Source organism: Stigmatopora argus, chromosome 8, assembly GCF_051989625.1.
Source record: "Stigmatopora argus isolate UIUO_Sarg chromosome 8, RoL_Sarg_1.0, whole genome shotgun sequence".
Taxonomy (NCBI): domain Eukaryota; kingdom Metazoa; phylum Chordata; class Actinopteri; order Syngnathiformes; family Syngnathidae; genus Stigmatopora; species Stigmatopora argus.
In genome coordinates, this window is record NC_135394.1 from 16,074,562 (window position 1) to 16,093,638 (window position 19,077).

At 38.9% G+C, this 19,077-nt stretch overlaps 1 protein-coding gene across 2 annotated transcripts in view; it reads right to left on the bottom strand.

Annotated features, from left to right (window-relative positions):
• The window catches only part of glis1b (GLIS family zinc finger 1b), an 86,372-nt gene that overhangs the window by 12,986 nt on the left and 54,309 nt on the right, over positions 1–19,077 (bottom strand). Inside the window, exons 4-6 of one of the 2 annotated variants that reach the window (XM_077606660.1) lie at positions 9,592–9,753; positions 5,547–5,645; positions 3,325–3,466 (exon numbers count right to left, since the gene is read on the bottom strand). In XM_077606660.1, coding sequence (XP_077462786.1) covers positions 3,325–3,466; positions 5,547–5,645; positions 9,592–9,753 — 403 coding nt within the window. Of the gene's footprint in view, positions 1–3,324; positions 3,467–5,534; positions 5,646–9,591; positions 9,754–19,077 lie in introns of both variants that reach the window. The other variant, XM_077606659.1, reaches the window with a different exon arrangement.

Sequence of the window (19,077 nt, forward strand, 5' to 3'; positions counted from 1 at the left end):
ATGATGGAATCGGAACAGAGGGCGGCGGCTTGTCACTGCCAATCAAGGGAAGAGGGGAAGTAGAAAGAACCTTGAATGAAGCCACACTCGCAGTTTCGCAAGCGTTCACCATTTGTGTCATTTCGCGTGGAAGAAGCCAAAATACTGCGGTTAACTTTCGGCGTTGAGAATATTTTGTGACTAGCCAAAAATGTGGGTTGATACAGAAACAAGTACTATTTTCTGTTGGAAAAAAAAACTAAAGAGCAGGTGATAAACTCAAGTTGTGCCGGCTGGATTTAATGTGGTTGCGATGGAGGTTTTCGAGAGATGGGGTTACAAATTTGGGTTTTAAAACTGAGATTAGCTGTTGCAGATTCCCAACATGGCGGTTTAGATTCGCCATATATATGTTTGGAATGTTTACAGTGTGGAAACAATAATACAAAGGTGAAATGGGGGCAAAAAAACAGGCAAGTCATGATTTCACTGGCCAATAGAGGGCAGTGTTTAGCTTCGGGAGTGAAAGAATAGTACAGAGAAGGTTTTAAAAAAAGTCCAAATACAGTAATTCCTCGAATATCGTGGCTTCAACTATCACGGTTTCACTACATCGTGGATTTTTTTTCTGGGGGAATTAAATATTTTTTTTTTTTGTAAATTCATAAAAATGTGAAAATTGCAAGTGGAAGCCACTTCCCCTATTTTTTTAAATTATTTTTTTTGTAAATTCATCAAAATGCAAAAATTGCAAGTGGAAGCCACTCCCCCTTTTTAAAATTATTTTTTTTGGTAAATTCATAAAAATGTGTAAATTGCAAGTGGAAGCCACTCCCCCCCCTTTTTTTTTTTTTTTGGTAAATTCATAAAAATGTGTAAATTGCAAGTGGAAGCCACTACCCCTTTTTTAATTATTTTTTTTGTAAATTCATAAAAATTTGAAAATTGCAAGTGGAAGCCACTCCCCCTTTTTTAAGTAGGGGTGACCCTACTTTGCATTTTTTAATTTATCGCGGCCATGTCTGGTCTACATCAACCGTGATAATGGAGGGATTACTGTCATATTCCATAAACTTCATAAAAACATTGTCATTACATGGCGGTTATTCACCATAACACCTAATAACCTCCATAAACGAGGGATTACTGCAATCCTTTTTAAAGCGCCAAATAGACATTTAAAATTTTCTGGATTTTTGGCACTAGGTGTCTCATCTGTTTTGACTGGAAGAGTTTAAGTTTGATTTATTTAATAACGGACAGCACATATTAATGAACATATTTATATTTATGTTAATGAACAAATATATGTAAATATGTAAGATTGTAGCCGAGGGCTAATTTCCATCTTTACCCCCTTGTGTGGGTTGAAGAGAAACGATGACACATACTAAACACACACGAACACACACACGGTTTTAGACAGCGTTGTGATCACAATTTTTTTGGTCTAACAGCCAGGCTTTAAGATGATTGGCCAAGAGGTTCAGCGACGGGAGTTGCCGTATGCTAATCACTATTGATTTCCAGGTATGAAGGTGCTATGGCTAATTTAGCATTCTTTTTGAAGGGAACTACACAGTTACCTCTAGAGCCAGCCCCTGTTGAGATGTTGGAAATGTTTTTGTACAAAATCTTGACACCACGGCGCCACCCGCCAGTCAAACGCCGCCTCCCCTCCCACATTCCGCCTGTCCTATCGAATTCCGCATCACTTGATCTTGACTTATCGAAGTATTTCCAGCACCCCCGAGGCACGCAACGTCCTTCTTCCACATGCGTCGCGCTGACAAGCTTGCTGACGAGTCCGCCAGGTGTCCGCGGACGTTTCTGGCATCGACGCCGCCTGAAACGCGGCCAGCCTTTCGCGGCCGGGGCGGCTAAACGCAACAGAATGACACCCCAAAAGACCCCACCCCCCCAAAAAATCAATATTTTGAAAGATGACTGTTTTCAGTCACCATGTGTTGACGGATTGGATTCAAACATCCCACCACTACCATCATTTTTCATGTTTTCAATCTAAAACGCATTTGGGCTCCGTTTTTGAGCCAGAAAGAGCCTCGGCGTCTCTTAAAATAAATTCTGCTTAGAGCAGCAACATGTGTTTTTTTGGACAATTGTCTCCAGTAGAAATTCTGGCTGGCTCCGACTTTGAGTGTCCGCGTGCGTACTGGCTCGGAGTTTGAGGTCGGTTGGCTATTGTCGACCGGCCACGGATGCCAGATGACAAAAATAACTCTTAGAAACATTTCTACTGCTTTACGACTAAAATACTTGGCTGCCACTGACGGCCATAGGTGTCCCATCTGTTTTGCCTGGGAGTTCGGCTTCTATCTAGATACTAGTTTCATCTGACATAAATAAATAGCTAATAAATGTGTTGCATGAAATGTATATATATATATATATATATACATGTATACATATACACACACACGTGTGTGTATACGTATATATATATATATAAATATATATACATATATATACACATACATATACATACACATATACATATATACACATATATATATATATACATATATATATATACATATATATACACACATATATATACACACGTATACATATATATACATATACATATATATACATATATATAGACGTATACATATATATACACATGTATACAAATACACACACATGTATACATATACACACTTATATATAATATATATATACATACGTATACATATATGTATACATATACACACACATATATATATAATAGATATATATATACATACATGTATACACTTTGTGTTTTATGAAGATTAAATATGTATAGGGAATATTTTTTCCATTTTTAAATCAATAATAGTAATTTTTTGATCCAAAATTGTATTTTTTTTCTTTTTATGTTGTTTTTTCTTCAATTAAAAAAAAAAAAATCTGTTATCGATCTATAACAAACTGAATATTTAGGGCTTTTGATCCAGTTCTAATCCGTTTAAAAAAATATAAATACTATATCTAAAATGTTTCCTCTTTCCCCTTTTATTTTTCACCCTGAATAAAAATATTTGTAAAAACGCAATATGGTTAAAACACGATATATTTAACATTTGCCCTCTTTTCTGCTTAAAAAAAATTCAAATAAAAAAAAAAAACATTACAAGAGAATATTTGCTATTAAGAGGCTCAAAAAGAAGATTTGTACAAAATTTAAGCTGTCAATTCATAAATCGGTCAATTTTGGTAGCCTAATTCTAAGATGAAGGATGAAAGTGAAACAACGACGTAGCCCGCGACAAAAAAAATGAGTTTACCACCCCTACTTTAGTAAATAAATCAAAATCAAACTTTGAACTAGCAGTGTCTAACCTGTGAAAACGTCCTGGCTGATTCCAGTTGCGCAGCCGTCCTTGTTGCCGTACAAATGCTGGGCATGTCCCGAGTTGTGGAGGTGCGGCACGGACAGACAGTCGCTCAGGACGTCCTGCTCCAGGTGAGGACAAGTGCGCAGCTGGGAGAAAAACACAAACAAACGCTTTATAATAAATACAACACAGTAACATTTTACAGCCCAAAAAAATGACAATAAATAACTCCGAAGCTAAACAAATGCAGACAATGACTAGCCGCCGTTTCTCATTGGCCCCCCCAAAAAGCACTTGTGATGTTGCTCACAGTGGTCCACGAAAAGCGCCGGCGTTTGACGTTTGTCTGTTACATCTTAGCCCACTAGGAGAGGGCGCATTAAAGCTTATTAGTTTACGCTACGGGCGCACATGTGTTTCTCTTTACGGGCCCGCGGCTAACGGAACGCATCGCGCGAAACGGCGCTATCCGCAACAATGAGCCCATTCTCTCTGATTGACTCGTTTCCAGTCAGGGAGAAGAATGGGCCTTTGAGCGGGAACACAATGAGATGCGCGACGTCCGATCCGGTCTATTGTGGACCAAATGAAAATCAGGCCCGATTCCCGAGTGCCGGCCAAAAGACTCCGGCTAAATTGTGATAATGCGCAAAATGCAATGTTTGACTTGTGTAAGGTTACGCAAATGGGCGGGCGGGAAACGAAGATACTTTGCTGGAAATTGCACTGTGACGGTCTAGGCAAAAAAAAACAAGGACTGGTCGCACACTAAAAGTTGTGAGCGAGTTTTTTTGATGGAAAAATGTGGACAAAATGGAAGCTAGACTACCTCAAGGGACACATTCGGCAGAGAAGTTGTTTGAATGAAAAGGTCAGATGTGAAAAATAAGGTCAAATTTAAGTCAGATTTGGGCAAATTCTAGTGAAATTTATTAAGGTGTTTTCTGTGTGTGGATATTATTATATATCATTAAATATTATTATGGTGGCAGAAATACACCTGGTGATGGAAGGTTGTGATTGATACTGATGTGTGGTCATAGTGAGCACTTGTGATCTTGCTCACAGTGGTCCTCTGTGTGCTCAGGGAGGTTGTATGCTCAGACATGAAAAAATTACAGGGAATGTTGGAGATAACACGCACAAAAAGTATTTTTTTATTATATATTTATATATATTTAATTATTTTATATATATTTAATTACTTCTTTTTTTTTAAATATTTAGTTATTTTTTAAAAATATTTAATTATTTTTTTTAAATATTTAATTATTTTTTTTAAATATTTAATTATTTTTCAAAGATATTTAATTATTTTTAAAAAATATTTAATTATTTTTCAAAGATATTTAATTATTTTTTAGAATATATTTAATTAATTATTTTAAAAAATATATTTCATTCATTATTTTTTAAAATATATTTAATTATTATTATTTTAAATATTTGTAATTATTATTATTTTAAATATTTTTAATTATTATTATTTTTAATATATTTATTTATGTACTAACTTGCTTATTACCTATCTATTTATGTCTAAAATTTATTTTTCTGTGTCTGTATTCTCACACTCTTGCTACTGTGACAATGAAATTTCCCAAATACGGGATGAATAATATAATATAATCGGAAAAAAAGTCAAAATGCCCTAATTAGAGCCCCATTATTATCATTTGTGAGCCCCAGTGATGAACAATAAACTGCGATCACGATATAGTATTTTTAAGCCACGCGATGGAGAAGTGGTTCTTCCGCCTGACTGCAGTCTGGGTTCGATTCCCACTCGGTGGCGGTGTGATTGTGACCGTTTGTCCGTTTCACCTCGAGCCTTGTGAGGAAAAGCGGTATGGAAGGTGAATGAATGTAGTATTTTAAATGTTTTTTGTTGATTCTCCTTGGCTTGTTTTTGAACATTCTGGCGCATTAGCGCACACGGCTATGCTAGTGATTCATTTTTTTATTAACACTGACATGCACAAACGTTTTGGAGAATTAGCATATTTATCATTTTTCTCAAATTTTAACTATCGGACAATTTTTAAGGGGTCACGTGGAAGATTAGTGGCCAGAAATGGTACTGCGGCCAGACCAGACCAAAACCAAATCAAACCACACATTTAGGAGCGACTAAAAATAGGTCACTATCCTCCCTTAACTTCTTTTAAATGTGAAATTAAATGTGTCAGACAAAGCAGAAGAAGAAGATCTTACCTTTCTACGCACCTGCTGTTCTTTCGCCGAGTGGATCTTGACGTGTTTGCGGAGGGAGCTGGGGTCCGTGTATCGCTTGGTGCAACCGGGGATCTGACACGCGTACGGTTTCTGCAAGGAGGAACAAAGTATTCCGCTTTAAACGGCAAAAGGAATAAAGCGGGACGGACGGATGGATCCGAGTGGAAGGAAGTTAGATTAGAAGGAAAATTAAAGGTTTCAAGTCTTACCTTGAAGCTGAAGAAGAAGAAGAAGAAGAAGAAGAAGACAGGGAATGGGAAGGAAAAGGAAGAAGGCAAACAAGATCATGGATTAAAATAACATGACACACACTATTATTTTGACTTTTTTTAAACATAAGCAGCAATTTGGAATCTCTTTCAGGGCACAAAAAAAATGGACGCCTATCACCATCAATGGCAACCAAATAAATAAGTCAGTAAGGTGAGTATTTAAAAAAAAAAACAATTAAGTTTACTAGTGAAATATTAAAAAGGAGTTCTCCCTACTCAAAAATGCAAGTAAAAATTAATCCGTCATTTTTGTGAATTTTTGGGGGAGCGTCAATTTCTGCCTTCATTTCTAATAATTATATCATAGTACATTTAATATTTTATAGGAACAAATTAGGTTGAAAAACCATCAGCACAGCATTAAGGCAACAGAAAGAGTTTGCATTTATAAAACTCAAATTTTCTTCCATCAAAATTTAAAAAAGAAAAATTGTATAAACTATAACACCCCAACTGAGGATTCTGTTGTCATTTTTTTAATATAGCCCCTCTCCCAAAAAATATTAAATAATGCGGTTCATATTTGTATAACAAAAAAATTCTTCCATCAAAATTGATTGGAAAAAAAAATCTTTCACACACTATAACAAAAGCCCCTCAGCCCAAAAATATTAAATAATGCACTTCATATTTATAAAACCAAAAAATCTAAATTGATTGAAAAAAACAACTCACATAGCTATAACAATAGCCCCTCCCCCAACAGTGTTAAATAATGTGCTTCATATTTATAAAACAAAAATTATCTTCCATCAAAATTGATATAAAAAAAACTAACAATACAAGAACCGCATTAAAATAATGGCGTTACATATCCACGCTGGTCAATTTCATTTTGCTACCAAGCGCCACCCGTATGGCGAGACCCCTCGTGGCCCCCCCTTTTGGGAACATAAGATGCCTATTAAAGTGTAAGTCGAGCCGGGTCTTTATTACGTACGTTGACGGCCTTCTGTAAATAAGCCGTTTTGTTATTCCGAGGCGCTTACAGTGCCACTCAAGTGGGCCGTGTTTGTTTTGCAGCCCGACGCGGCGCCTCCAGTCACCCAAATCCGGCGTGACTTCTGTGTAGAATAAATATCATTAAAGCTTAAAAATCCTTTCCCTCTAAAGTGCTGTTGGCAGCGCGGGGCTTTTAGCGAGGTGTTAACGCCAAGCGCTAAGCGGCGCCCGCATCGGATCCGCTGGATCGTTTGTCCGACTGGGTGGAAAAGGGGTGGCTGCTGGGAAACATGACTGATAGCAAAACACGACGCTGCGTTCAATATTGGAGCGATTTGTGGTGGTTGTGTGATTGTGATTGTGTGGTAACGTACGCTAAGGAAATGCAGATATAATTTAGACTAATATGGGGGCGGTTGAGTGAAAATTGTGGAAAGCTGTCAAGTGAGGCCATGTTTACCTTTTTTTGGGTGAATATGGGATGGTTGGGGGCAAAAAAAATTACCGTATTTTTCAGACTACCATATTGGGCCGAATATAAGACGACCTGGGATGTTTGGGGGCAAAAAAAAATACCATGTTTTTCAGACAACCATATTAGGCCGAATATAAGACGACCTGGGATGGTTGCGGCAAAAATTAAGGTATTTTTCAGTCTATCGTATTTTTCAGACTACCGTATTTTTCAGACTACCGTATTTTTCAGACTACCGGATTGGCCTGAATATAAGACAACCTGGGATATTTGGGGAAAAATTACCGTATTGGCCTGAGTATAAGACGAGCTGCGATGGTTGGGGGTAAAAATTACCGTATTTTTTAGACTACCGTATTGGCTCAAATATAAGACGACCTGGGATGGTTGTGGGCAAAAATTACAGTATTTTTCAGTCTCCCGTATTGTTCAGACTACCGTATTGGCCCGGATCTACGACGACCTGGGATGGTTGGGAGCAAAATTACCGTATTTTTATTTTGGCCAGAATATAAGACGACCTTGATTTTAAGACGAACCCCTCTTTTGCAAGACTGAAGTTTGGAAAAAAAGACTTTTTGAACACCAAATTCAATTTTTAGACAGAAAGTACTGACAGTACATCTGAAACAAAATATTATAAAAATATATTTGAGAGAACTGTCTATCACATCTTAATATGTGAAGATTTAAATATCTAAATTAAAGTGCAACCACATTTGTAAATGAATGGCTTCTGGTTTTTGAAATGTAAAAGAACCAACTTACCGCAATAAATCAACAAAATTGCAATAACTGCATTAACCGTAAAAGTGTTCAGCATTGGCTTTAAAAATATCTGGCGCCATCTAGCCTTGTGAACTGGTATAACATCTAGACCCCGAATGTCAGACGTCCCCCACTTTTTATTAGTATTATTTCAATGCAAAAAAAACACGTCTTATATTCGGGCCAATGCGGTATAAGTCTCACTAGCCTACGCAACCCGCACAAAACAAAGGGTAAAATTCGGAATTTATCAGAAATCAAGTTAAAAAAGATCATTTTTTACATGCTATGGCATTTAACGAGTTAATGACCCACGATGGCAGCCAATGAGTCACCAGTAAGGGTACCCACGCCCCAAAAAAGAAAAAAAAAACAAGTCCTAATTGGTACACGAAAGGGTTAAAATAAATGCATAAAATTCTCCAATGTTTTTCATTGCCAGGTCATCTTTCCTCCAAAGCCAACATTTCTTTTAAACGCCAAAACTTAATGTGTTTGCTACTTAATGTTCTGGCTCGGGACAAGGAAACCCATAAACACCAAAGAAAATAAACAAAACCCAGCCAGGTAAGGTTGAGTCAATTAGCTTAGCTTCTAACTTTATTTTTTTTACCCGCATAAGTAAACGGCAGCAGTGAATGGGTTAATTCATTGACAGTGATACGATAGAAATTAGAGGGCACTTCACGATACCCTACAATTTGCGATACAAACTTTTAGACGACATTTGTCGATAAATAAGTCACTAATTACCCTACAATACCATATTGGCCCGAATATAAGACGATCCTGGATTATACAACTCAAGTTTGAATTTACGATTTCAATATTTATACAGAAAATAATGAGTAGATCTGAAAATGATAACAATATATTGGAGAGGAAAATCATGTTATTTTGCCTCATTCAAATCATGCAAAAAACTGTCTATCACATCTTAATATTTAAATATGTCAACTAAAGAGCAATGACATTCGTAACCATCAAAGCATTCAGCATTTGCTTTAAAGATATTTGGCGCCATCTAGCCTTGTTAATGGGTATAATGTCTAGACCCTGAATGTAAGACGACGGACACTTTCAGTCTTATTTTAATGCAAAAAACATTGTCTTATATTCAGGCCAATACGATATTAAATAAACATATCTAACAAACTCAAACCAGAAATATACGATTTTTTAAATATTTCTACTGTGAATTGAAATTAATTTATCAGTAGTAGATGTCCAATTCATTTGAAGTGGGAGGTTGGCCGTCAATGAACAATTGTTATTTTTTTAAATATTAATTACAGCAAACTGTATAATTGCTTGTATCCGAGTAGGGCTTACCAAAAAAAAATATAATTCCTTTATTTTTGTAAAAAAACATTGTTATTTTTTACTATTAGTAATTTTAAACGCCTTCCAAGATGACATGTCTGTTCTTTGTTTTGGATTTTATCAAATGAAATTCTGCCTTTTATATGTTTTTACCCCTCTTTCATTGTGTATTTTTTGGCCAGTGTAACGTGAACTCCCGTGCGAATTGTAGTCCGAGAAATACGTTCATGGAAAAAAAATAAAAACAGTTTCTGACCGTGTCCAGGTGAGTGCGCTGATGCTTAGCACGGTCGCTGGAATTGCTGAAAGCTTTCTGGCAGCCGGGGTGCTGGCACAGGTACGGCTTCTCGCCCGTGTGGCTCCTCAGGTGGATCTTCAAGTTCTCCAGACGCGAAAACGCTTTGTTGCAGCCCTCGAACTGTGGAAATATTGGACAGCATAAATGCGGGAATACACAAAAAAACGCCATTCAGCGTGGATTTTCACATTTTTATGAACTTACCCCAAAAAAATAATTTACAAAAAAAATCCCCAGAAAAAAAACGCGATGTCGTGAAGCCGCGATAATCGAGGGATTACTGTACTGTATTTACTCGTATTGTATACATATTGTAGTTTTTATATAGAAATTATTTGACACAACATTAATCCACAAGCGCTACATTGTAAAAATTAAATACTGTGGTTGGAAGATTTTGATATATTCAAGCTAACATATGTGGCTCTTATGACGGGTGCTAACCTGCGAGCTAAAATATGGAAACCGCTAATGAGAAAGCAGCGTCCCGAACGCACCAATAGGAGCGTCACGTTAGCACATTGGCGCCGAGAGAGACTACCTCTAGCTCCTTTTTAATCACATTTTTTTTCTAAATTAGACCTTGCATACTCATTGTTATCCTTAATTAGCAACATTAGCAATGTTGTCAAAAAAATCCTTGGCATTTTTGTACTTTAAAAATGATGAAATAACTAAAATATTCCCACATGTTCATCTACTTTGACTTTTAAATTCCTCTCAAAGAATAACATTGAAAAATATGAATTATTTACATCTCGGTCCAAAAAACCGATCCAGACCTCCCAAATTCAAATTCAAATTCGCGTTTCACGTTCCTATAATTAACACTGACCTCACAATTGTCCACTTTTAACTCTTAACACTCCAATTTTTTATTTTTTTTTGCTTGGACATGCGATAAATCCCCGTTTTAAATCATTCACGCGTTACTAAACCTGCAAGTCGCATCGGCGGCCGGCATCAAACGGTCCGAGCTTGTTTACGGCCGCCGTCGCTGGTCCGTGTAATGCGCCCGAGAGCTGGCGAACGCATTTGTAACCGTAGCGGCCGTGTTTCGCCGGCGTCCCCCCCGTCTCCCCGAGGCGGCGGTGTTGAATGTTGCAAACTCGTACAGCTGCGTAAGCCATCAGCAAACTAACTGGCGGAGGACAGATTTTCAAGCAGTCACCCATGATTTACTGCCTAACAAGTTGGTCACAAAACAACACTAAACCCAATTGAAACCATTTATAAGCAATATTGGACAGAAAGCTAAAAATGCACAACCACTGTCAGATATTTTAAAAAAAACACACAAACGCCTGAACTAACTGTTAAATATGCAGATGCACTCTTAGTTTACAAAATCTTCCAACACAAAGCTCCGCCTCCACTGCAAGATTTTGGACCAAAAAATTCCAACAAATCAACAACAGCTGGCTCTAGAGGTGACTGTGTAGTTCCCTTCAAAAAGAATGCTAATTTAGCCAAAGCACCTTCATACCTGGAACTCAATAGCAATTATCATACGTCAACTCCCGTCTCTGAACCTCTCGGCCAATCATCTTAAAGCCTGGCTGTTAGACCAACAAAATTGCCATCACAACGCTGTCTAAAACTGTGCTATGTAAGCTAATGTGTGTCATCGTTTATCTTCAACCCACACAAGGGGGTAAAGATGGAAATTAGCCTTTGGCTACAATTTTACATATTTACATATACATTAACATGAATATAAATATGTTCATTAATGTAGGCAGTCTGTTATCAAATAAATCAAACTCAAACTTTGTGTTTTCTTCACCTACACGGGGACGTTAGTGGACAATTTATAGTCTCGGGAGGGCGGAGCCTAAGATAGCGTTGTCGCTATGTGTTATTAGGATTAATTGATTTGGTTTTGATTGTTGTAACAAGTTCGTTTTGTCTTATTTGAGTATTTTGTGGGTAGTTTTTGTTGCTTTTTGACAGAAAATTATGTTAACATTTGGACGAAGACGATTCGCTGAAATTGGTTAGGTAAAAAAAAGTCTGAAAATCTAGAAACAAAAAGTCAAATAATTTAATTCTGACTTTAATTTTTTGTTGTTATAAATGTTTTTATCCTAGAAAAGGAAGCAAAAAGTTGCCCAAAAATGTGTAAGTTGGGTCGCTTAATAGTTTTTCCCCAACTAAAGTGTGAATTTGTTTTTTGTTTTTTAACAATAAACTGTACAGTATAAATTTGAAAACCAATCCATCTTCAAAAACGTTAAAAAGTTTGATTTTTTTTGTCATTGTGCTCTTGGAGTACTTTAAAAAACTCCCATAATTTTTAAATGCGGTTAGAATGAACAAATTGACATGTTAAAAAAAAACGGAAAATATTTTATTTCATCAATGCTCAAAATTTCTACACCTAAAAACAGACCAATCAGAACCGAGTAAAAAACCACCAGTGAAAGTTTCTGAGGTGAAGGTTTACTCCCAACTCATTCACATCACAAAAAAATTACATTATTATTATTTTTTGTCTGAATAATCTCTCCACATTCCAAATATTCTTCCCCTCGGCGATTAAACGGGTAATTACTGCGCGGTTTAAACGGTCACTTGACCTTACGAGATGGAAACGGGATCGGGTTGCGGCCAAGGAGAGAGTGACACTCGTCGTTTCATCCCCGCTCGTCTTCGCTCGCTGGCGTACCGAACGTTCTATTCAGCGGCGCTGCATTTAATATCGGCGAAACCCAAAACCCGCCGCGGCGCGGGCGCTTCGGGTGACCGGTGCCGATCTGTCGCCGCTTTCGCAATTGTCCCCGCCATCCGGTGGCGACAGCGTTTGGGCGTCACAGTAATACCTTGACCTACGAGAAATTTGAGATAGGAGTAAAATTTCAGGCAAATATTTATCTTGAGATACGAGACAAATTTTGATATACGAGCAGACGCTTCCCATAAGAACATCATGGCCACTGTACTTCCCGTCGCAACTCCCTCGTGTAATGTCTCTACGAGCACTGGGCGGAGCCTTGCATTTTTTACAGTGTTTTTCCCCCGTTAGTCAGTGCGAATGGCGGAGCTTGTTCGCTAATACGAGAGGAGTATATACTAGTTCTCGTTGGCAAGTGGTCGTGCGTTATCCTATTGTGAGAACATTTGTGTGCATCATTTTGGGAATATTTTGAAGGGAATAGTACAACAGCAAACAACCCTTGATAGGTTGCATCTGAAAGTCAGGGTGGAGGCGGGGCCAATACAGCCAAGAAAGGTATCAAAATTTAAAACAAAATTAGAATTAAGTTTAGAGTAAGGTTAGATTCAACTTATTTTTGAGTGCGTCTGCATCATAATCCAAGTTCATTTAAATTTGTTTATGTTATGTTACGAAAAAATTCTTGTAAAGATCACCCAACCCTAAAGTGAAAATTGACCGCATTATTCAGTCCCTCAAATACGACAAACGATTGACACAAGTCTGACCAATCGTCAGCAAAATAGAGAGAAAAATCCATAAAATAATCATGAATGAACCACATGTAAAAAAAAAAAAACTTGGACACATCCCCCAACCCGAACATGACTTGTCAGTTTCTCCAACGATTGCTTAACACAACTCCGACCAATCATCAGCCGGCGACCAAAATCCGGTACACGTCCATAAATCCACACCCAGAAACAGCCAAGACAAGCAAATGTCCCGAGCAAACATTTGACGGAGCGCGCACGCCGTGGAAATATACATTTCAACACCATCCCGCCCACCCGCCAATCACGTCAGATCTGACCGACGGTCGGAAAACGGCGTGAAAAGTCGAACTTCAAATCTCAACTTAAAGAACGTCGACAGCCGTGCTGACTGTTGAATACCAAAAACAAACAGCGGTCTCATTGCCCTGCCAAAAATATGTCTATTTACCCGTAGGCGGAGCCAGAGTTCGTTAAAAATAAATAAATAAAATATAAAAATCACACTTTCAAAGCTTTCTTTTGTGTGGAACAAACGTGTGGCGAAATTCGAGTTAGGACCCCGTGGAGAAAAACGTGTTAATCGCTGGGAGTGGATTGTTTTTCGGGACCGAGATGGACTGAGATTTTTCCAGTGACTGGTCGCGTCATCTTCGGCCAAGAAACTAGCAATGTACAATTATGTGCTACACTGAGGTCTTTTGTTGTGTTTAATTGCGGGGTTACACGAGAGGTGGCAAAAGTACTCACGTTATGTACTAAAATCATGGTCAAACGTCCAATCCGGTTTGAGCGGGGTGCCCGGCAGCGAGGGAGGGTGACATACGCTGATTTTTGATTTTTTTTTTTTTAAACCAATGATTCAGTCTGATTACTTTTCTAAGATGTTTTCCCATTACTGATCTGATGCCAGGATCTTTCATCCAGTAAAAAAATAACGCAAAAAATGACAAATAATAGTTTAGTATTATATAGGGAGTCCTTTGGGTAGCTCCTCAAAAAATTAGCCGTTAGCATAAAAAAATTCTGTTACCGAAAACACGCTAGTATTGGCTCGGATCGGATCCTACGACCTAATCCGATACACCAAAAACGGCTATAACTGAGTTCCAGATCGAGAGGTCGCTAGTTTACGGTGGCCCAAAAATTTCTGCGTAGTGTAGCTACATGAAAAACTGACCAAAACACATTCAAGTTACGTGTAATGTTTTGAAAACACGCTAGTATTGGCTCGGATCGGATCCTGCGACCAAATCCAATACTCCAAAAACGGCTATAACCGAGTTCCAGATCGAGAGGGCGCTAGTTCACGGTGGCAAAAAAATCTGCGTAGTGTAGCTACCTGAAAAACTGACCAAAATACATCCAAGTTACGTGTGCTTTTTTTGAAAACATGCTACTACTGGCTCAGATCGGATCCGGCGACCCAATCCGATACTCCAAAAACGGCTATATCCGAGTTCCAGATCGAGAGGTCGCTAGTTCACGGTGGCACAAAAAATTCTGCATAGTGTAGCTACCTGAAAAATTGACCAAAATACATCTAAGCTCGATGTTACTGAAAACAAGCTAGTACTGGATCGGATCCGATCTTACCACCAAATCAGATACTCCAAAAACGGCTATATCAGAGTTCCAGATTGCTAGTTCACGGTGGCAAAAAAATTTCAGCGTAGGTTAGCTACCTGAAAAACTGACCAGAATACATCCAAGCTCGATGTTACTGAAAACACGCTAGTACTGGATCGGATCCGATCTTACCACCAAATCAGATACTCCAAAAACGGCTATATCCGAGTTCCAGATCGAGAGGTCGATAGTTCACAGTGGCCCAAATTTTTTTGCGTAGTGTAGCTACCTGAAGAACGGACCAAAATACATCAAGTTACGTGTACTTTTTTGAAAACACACGACTACCGGCTCAGATCCGATCTTGCAACCAAATCCGATACTCCAAAAATACCTGTAGTATCCCGAGTTCTGGATCGAGCCCTCACTACATCCACATTTCCTGTGTGTGGCTCCCAGTTTTTAACTAGGTCTACAATGTCTTCTGTGTCTTGCTACTGCAACCAAGACATTTCCCGAATACGGGATGAAATAAAGTTCTAATCTAATCTAGTTCACGGTGACAATTTTTTTTTAGCGAAATGTAGCTACCTAAAAAATTGACCAAAATAAATCCAAGTTATGTGCAATTTTTGGAAACTACGCTACTACTGGCTCGAATCTAATCTTGCGACCAAATCCGATACTCCCAAAACAGCTCTACCGAGTTCCGGATCAAGACGTCACGACTTCACGGTGACCCAAAATGTCAGCGTAGCGTAGCTACCTGAAAAACAGCCCAAAATCCATCCAAGTTATGCGTACGTTTTCTCAATTTGTTCAAAAAACAAGCCATTTCGTAAGGTTAAATCAAGTTGCCTGTCATTGAAATGGTTGAAAAGCGCTGTAAAAAGTTGCTGAAACGTCACTTTTTCCTTTTTCACTGGACAACGACTCACGAAAAATCCCCGAAGGATCCAAAACCGCACTCAACGCTAAACTTCGGAATCAACTCTAAGTGATGGCCGCGTGGGTTTTGAGTTCCACCAACAGCGAAAGCCGGTGACACCAGATTAATCTCGCTTTCCGATATTATCAGTGAAAACAGTTGGGAGCGCCCTAATCGCTCCAATTGCTTCAAACATGTTTGGTTTCCCTCTCCGAGACCTCCGGCAGATAACCGCACGCGCCGCCTCGATCTGAGCGATGGTGGGGGGTGTTGGGTTCAATCGCTCCGTAAACATTGGGGATGACAGCGGGGTCTTGATATGACTAAAAAAAAAAAATGCCGATCGGGACGGACTGGTGGCGATGGCCTGAGGCCTTGGTGGGAAATGAGTCCTGACTGGCGGGGAGAACGCCAAACAGTGTCAAGTGGGGGTAAAAGGCAGCAGTGTGAAGACGGACAAACGGCCCGTTGTGAACCGCTATCGGGGAGTCGGACCTACGAGGAAGGCGGCAGCCTAACCAGTGCGCTTGTCAACGCTAGCTAAAAGCTATCAAAGGCAGAGATGTCATTTTGTCATGACCGAATTGGAATTGAACTGAATTTGCTGTCTTGGATGTTTTCATTAAAAATCAATGTTGGCAACTCAGGCTGAAATACCGTATTATCTCGCATATAAGCCGCCCCCGCGTATAAGCCGCCTCCGTGTATAAGCCATACCCTTAAAATTGCCTAAAAAAAATCATAAAATTACAAGAATAAATCGTGCATGACTAATTTTTACATGCCCGGAAGTAGCTGGGGGTCCGTGGACTTCAACTTTTGTCATGTCTGTGTGAAAAAATTTAAAAATTGAAATACATTTCTGGTATTTTTTTTTAAATTATTATTCCTTTGTAGAGAATGGCTTTATATTGTATATATACCATATTTTATCGCATATTAGCCGCCTCCGCGTATAAGCTGTACCCTTAAAATTGCCTTTTAAACCGTTGAATTTTACAATTTCCCTCGTATAAGCCGCCCTCTGATTGACAATGTTCACCTCCTTATTTATGGTTTTAATAGGGAGTACAAATGTGTTACTTTGAAGGGAAAATGTTAAGAAAAATCATCAAAATCATGTGATATTTCTGTTTGAATCGAAAATATCATTTGCTGGTTTGCATGTTGCCTGCACGTAGACGAATTCAAAAAGGAAGTCACGTGAGCAGTACAACCAGGAAGTGAGTCCATAGCGGTCTAGTTTGTGATCTCTAGATAAGATGGCGGCGCCGAGCGAGCAATGGCAGGCACGAGTAAGTCAGTTTTTTCACGTTTTATGCAAGATGTTTTTTTTTTAATTCATTCATATATATGCGGGAAAATACAGCAAGTCAAATGTGATATTTTGGCCTTTATCAGACTCAAGAGAGATTAAGTTGTCTCGACTTGTCATATTATTGCAAATTTTTGGCAGTGAATGCTCTCACAAAAAGATCAAGACAAAAAGGGTCCAAGAATAGCATTAAAAAATACTTTAAATCATTTTTCTAGACCTAAGCAGGTGACAATCCCATCAATGGATCAGAACCATTCAGAAACTTGAAGTACTGAAATTATCTGGCAATTTCTATAAAAATGTTGCCTTTGATTCTTGCAAAGAAATGAGTTCTGCCTTAGCTTTTTTTTTATCGCCATCCAGCACTAACACGCTACGTCCCTGACCCTCATTGGTAATTGTAGATCGAGCCTCTGACTAATGAGCGAGCGATGTGATTGAACCGCACGTCTGTTAACTCGCATGAAATTCCCGATTACTCATGTTCCGAGGCCCACCGCCCTGAAAAACAACGGCGAGCTCGCTCGGCAATCAGCTTTCCGCCATGATTAGTTTCACCCCAATGGTTTCTGACAGACATGACGAAGCCTTGAAATTCAAGGTGGCAACAAAAACAGCTGTCCAATAAAAGCCATAAAATGTAGTGCTACAGCTATCGATGACTCTGTCTAATAACTAGCTTCATCTGTCTAAAAATTAGCTTCATTTAGCAATTAACTATTGACAATACACGAGCAAAAATACCGATAAAAATTCACAACAACATTTTCCATTGATATATGAATGAAACACTTCAATTAAAAGATTCAATTCATAAACTGGTTTTGACCGATTCTCACTATACAAAGAACATTTATTATACAGTCTGTCACATTAACATATTAGCTTAACTAGCCGCACTTTTAGCGTTCACAATGTAATTACGGTAAGTAGAGCATGAATGTATTTGCTAGCAAAGTAATTAGCCACTTACGCACTCATGCTAGGTTCATGCTAACTGCTAAGTAGCACGCTATTTACACCAAAACTAACATATTAGCTTAACTAGCCGCACTTTTAGCGTTCACAATGTAATTACGCTAAGTAGACCATGAATGAATTTCCTAGCAAAGTGATTAGCCACTTGCGCACTCGCGCTAGCTTCATGCTAACTGCTAAGTAGCACACTATTTACACCAAAACTATAGTACTATGTACTCTACAATAAAATACAACACCTCTCGAACTTTGATTGTTTTTAAATAAATTTGTCAACAAAGACATAATTTACCAAAATAACAATAGAACGCAATCAAGCAGAGCAACGTGTGGTTCCAAATCTTTCGTTCATTCGTTCATTCATTCATTTGTTCATTCGTTCAATCGTTTATTCGTTGATTCGTTCATTCGCCGATTCGTTCATTCGCCGATTCGTTGATTCGTTGATTCGTTGATTCGTACGTTCGTTCATTCATTTTCTGAAGCGCTTTATCCTCACAAGGGTCGAGGGGGGTGCTGGAGGCTATCCCAGCGGGGGAAACCATGAATCTGTGGCTAGCCAATCACAGGGTACAAAGAGACAACCAATCATAAATAGGGTCAATTTAGAGGGTCCAATCAGCCTACCACAGGTTTTTGGAAATGTGGGAGGAAACCGGAGTACCTAGAGAAAACCCACGCAGACCCGGGGAGAACATGCAAACTCCACACAAGTGGACCGACCTAGGTTTGAACCAAGGACCCCAGAACTGTGAGGCCGACATGCTAACCACTCCACCACCGTCCGTTTCCAAATCAGTAAAACAAAATACAGCACTTTCAAAACAAACCATTGCGAGCCATTCTAATTAAACCCGAAATCAAAGCATTCAAAGCTATTTTTCTAATTGATTTCAAAGACTACTCGAAAGCGGCTCAAGATCCGAACAGGTCGAGTCCAACGGATTTTTACTGGATCGCAAGGTGTCTTTCTCCGCCAGGGGAAAACCCGCCGACACTTTGGGATCCGTTTCGGAAGGGGAGAGGAGCAACAGATGGGGGTGGTGGGGGGGACCCGGACCAACATGTGCGTTTAATCTACCCGCTTCCAAATGCCCCGTGGCAACCACAGCAAAGAGCCGAAAACACGTAAATGGGTGAAATTATATCCACATGATTGAATGAGACAGCGAAAGGGAAGGTCGGTTTCTCATGCGTTTCGTCAGGAGAGCAAATGAAACGC